This window comes from Pteropus alecto, unplaced genomic scaffold, assembly GCF_000325575.1.
Source record: "Pteropus alecto unplaced genomic scaffold, ASM32557v1 scaffold7, whole genome shotgun sequence".
Taxonomy (NCBI): domain Eukaryota; kingdom Metazoa; phylum Chordata; class Mammalia; order Chiroptera; family Pteropodidae; genus Pteropus; species Pteropus alecto.
Window position 1 is genome coordinate 20,649,146 of NW_006494614.1, and position 1,652 is coordinate 20,650,797.

The 1,652-nt window shown below is 48.4% G+C and overlaps 1 protein-coding gene across 1 annotated transcript in view; it reads left to right on the forward strand.

Moving 5' to 3' along the window:
• EEF1A1 (eukaryotic translation elongation factor 1 alpha 1) overlaps positions 1–1,652 on the forward strand; it is a 4,191-nt gene that overhangs the window by 652 nt on the left and 1,887 nt on the right. Inside the window, 4 exon segments of the mRNA XM_006927057.3 lie at positions 440–617; positions 867–1,046; positions 1,152–1,448; positions 1,534–1,645. Coding sequence (XP_006927119.1) covers positions 474–617; positions 867–1,046; positions 1,152–1,448; positions 1,534–1,645 — 733 coding nt within the window. The 5' untranslated portion in view covers positions 440–473.

The window sequence follows — 1,652 nt, forward strand, 5'->3', positions numbered from 1 at the left end:
CCGGGCGCCTCCCTGCCCTGGGCGGCGAGGCCGGCCTGGCCCGCTCGGCACCAGTTGCGTGCGCGGAAAGATGGCCGCTCGCGGCCCTGTGCAGGGAGCTCAAAATGGAGGACGCGGCGGCCCGGGAGAGCGGGCGGGTGAGTCACCCGCACAAAGGGAAAGGCTTTTCCCTCCACGGCCGCTGCTTCCTGTGACCCCGCCGTGTGCCCGGCACCGTCCCGGCTCCTCGGTTTCATGGCCTTTGGAGCAGGGCTTCCTCTGGTTGGGGGAGGGGACTTAGGCGATGGAGTTTCCCCACACTTGGTGGGTGGAGACAAGAGTTGGGCCAGCTTGGCACTGGATGATTCTCCTTGGAATTTGCCCTTTGAGTTCCCATCGTGGCTTGTTCTCGAGCTTGTGGGACGGTGGTTAAAAGATCTCCCCCCCTCCCCCAATTTAGGTGTCGTGAAAACCAACGCTAAATTTAAGCCAAAATGGGAAAGGAAAAGACACACATCAACATCGTCGTCATTGGACACGTAGATTCTGGCAAATCTACCACAACTGGTCATCTGATTTACAAATGTGGTGGGATTGACAAAAGAACCATCGAAAAATTTGAGAAGGAGGCAGCTGAGGTAGGTACATTGACATAAACAGATAAACGAAGATAACTGCTGGTAATTAAGTGGTAATTTCCAAAAATTAGTCCCTAACCTAGATCTGCATGTCATAACCAGTTAAGGTATAATCTAACTTGCGGTGAATCAATTTGCTTTGTAAACTAAGCTGTGAAGTGGAGTCTAATGGCTTTCCCAAATAGTGGGAGTAAGGAATTTCAAGCTGGATTTTGATTGTCACCAAGTAACCATCCTTAATCTTTACAGATGGGGAAAGGCTCCTTCAAGTATGCCTGGGTCTTGGATAAATTAAAAGCTGAACGTGAGCGTGGTATCACCATTGATATCTCCCTGTGGAAATTTGAGACCAGCAAGTATTATGTGACCATCATTGATGCCCCAGGACACAGAGACTTTATCAAAAACATGATTACAGGCACATCACAGGTTTGTAGGATTAAACTTTAAAATAATTATTTTGGTCTGTTCTACATCGGATTCATCCTTTCGAAGAGCTTTTGTTTAATAAGATTTGCCTTTTTTCCCCCAAAGGCTGACTGTGCCGTCTTGATTGTTGCTGCTGGTGTTGGTGAATTTGAAGCAGGTATCTCCAAGAATGGGCAGACCCGTGAGCATGCCCTTCTGGCTTACACACTGGGTGTGAAACAGCTAATCGTTGGTGTTAACAAGATGGATTCCACTGAGCCGCCTTACAGCCAGAAGAGATACGAGGAAATCGTTAAGGAAGTCAGCACCTACATTAAGAAAATTGGCTACAACCCTGACACAGTAGCACTTCTGTGAGTTTCTGAGTGGAATGGTGACAACATGCTGGAGCCAAGTGCTAATGTAAGTGGCTTATGACAGTTAAGAAAAGCCCAGGGTATGGTGGGGGAAGATTGGTAGCACTAATCGACAGTCTTGTCTTTTATAGATGCCTTGGTTCAAGGGATGGAAAGTCACCCGTAAAGATGGCAGTGCAAGTGGAACCACGCTGCTTGAAGCTCTGGATTGTATCCTGCCACCAACTCGTCCAACTGACAAGCCTTTGAG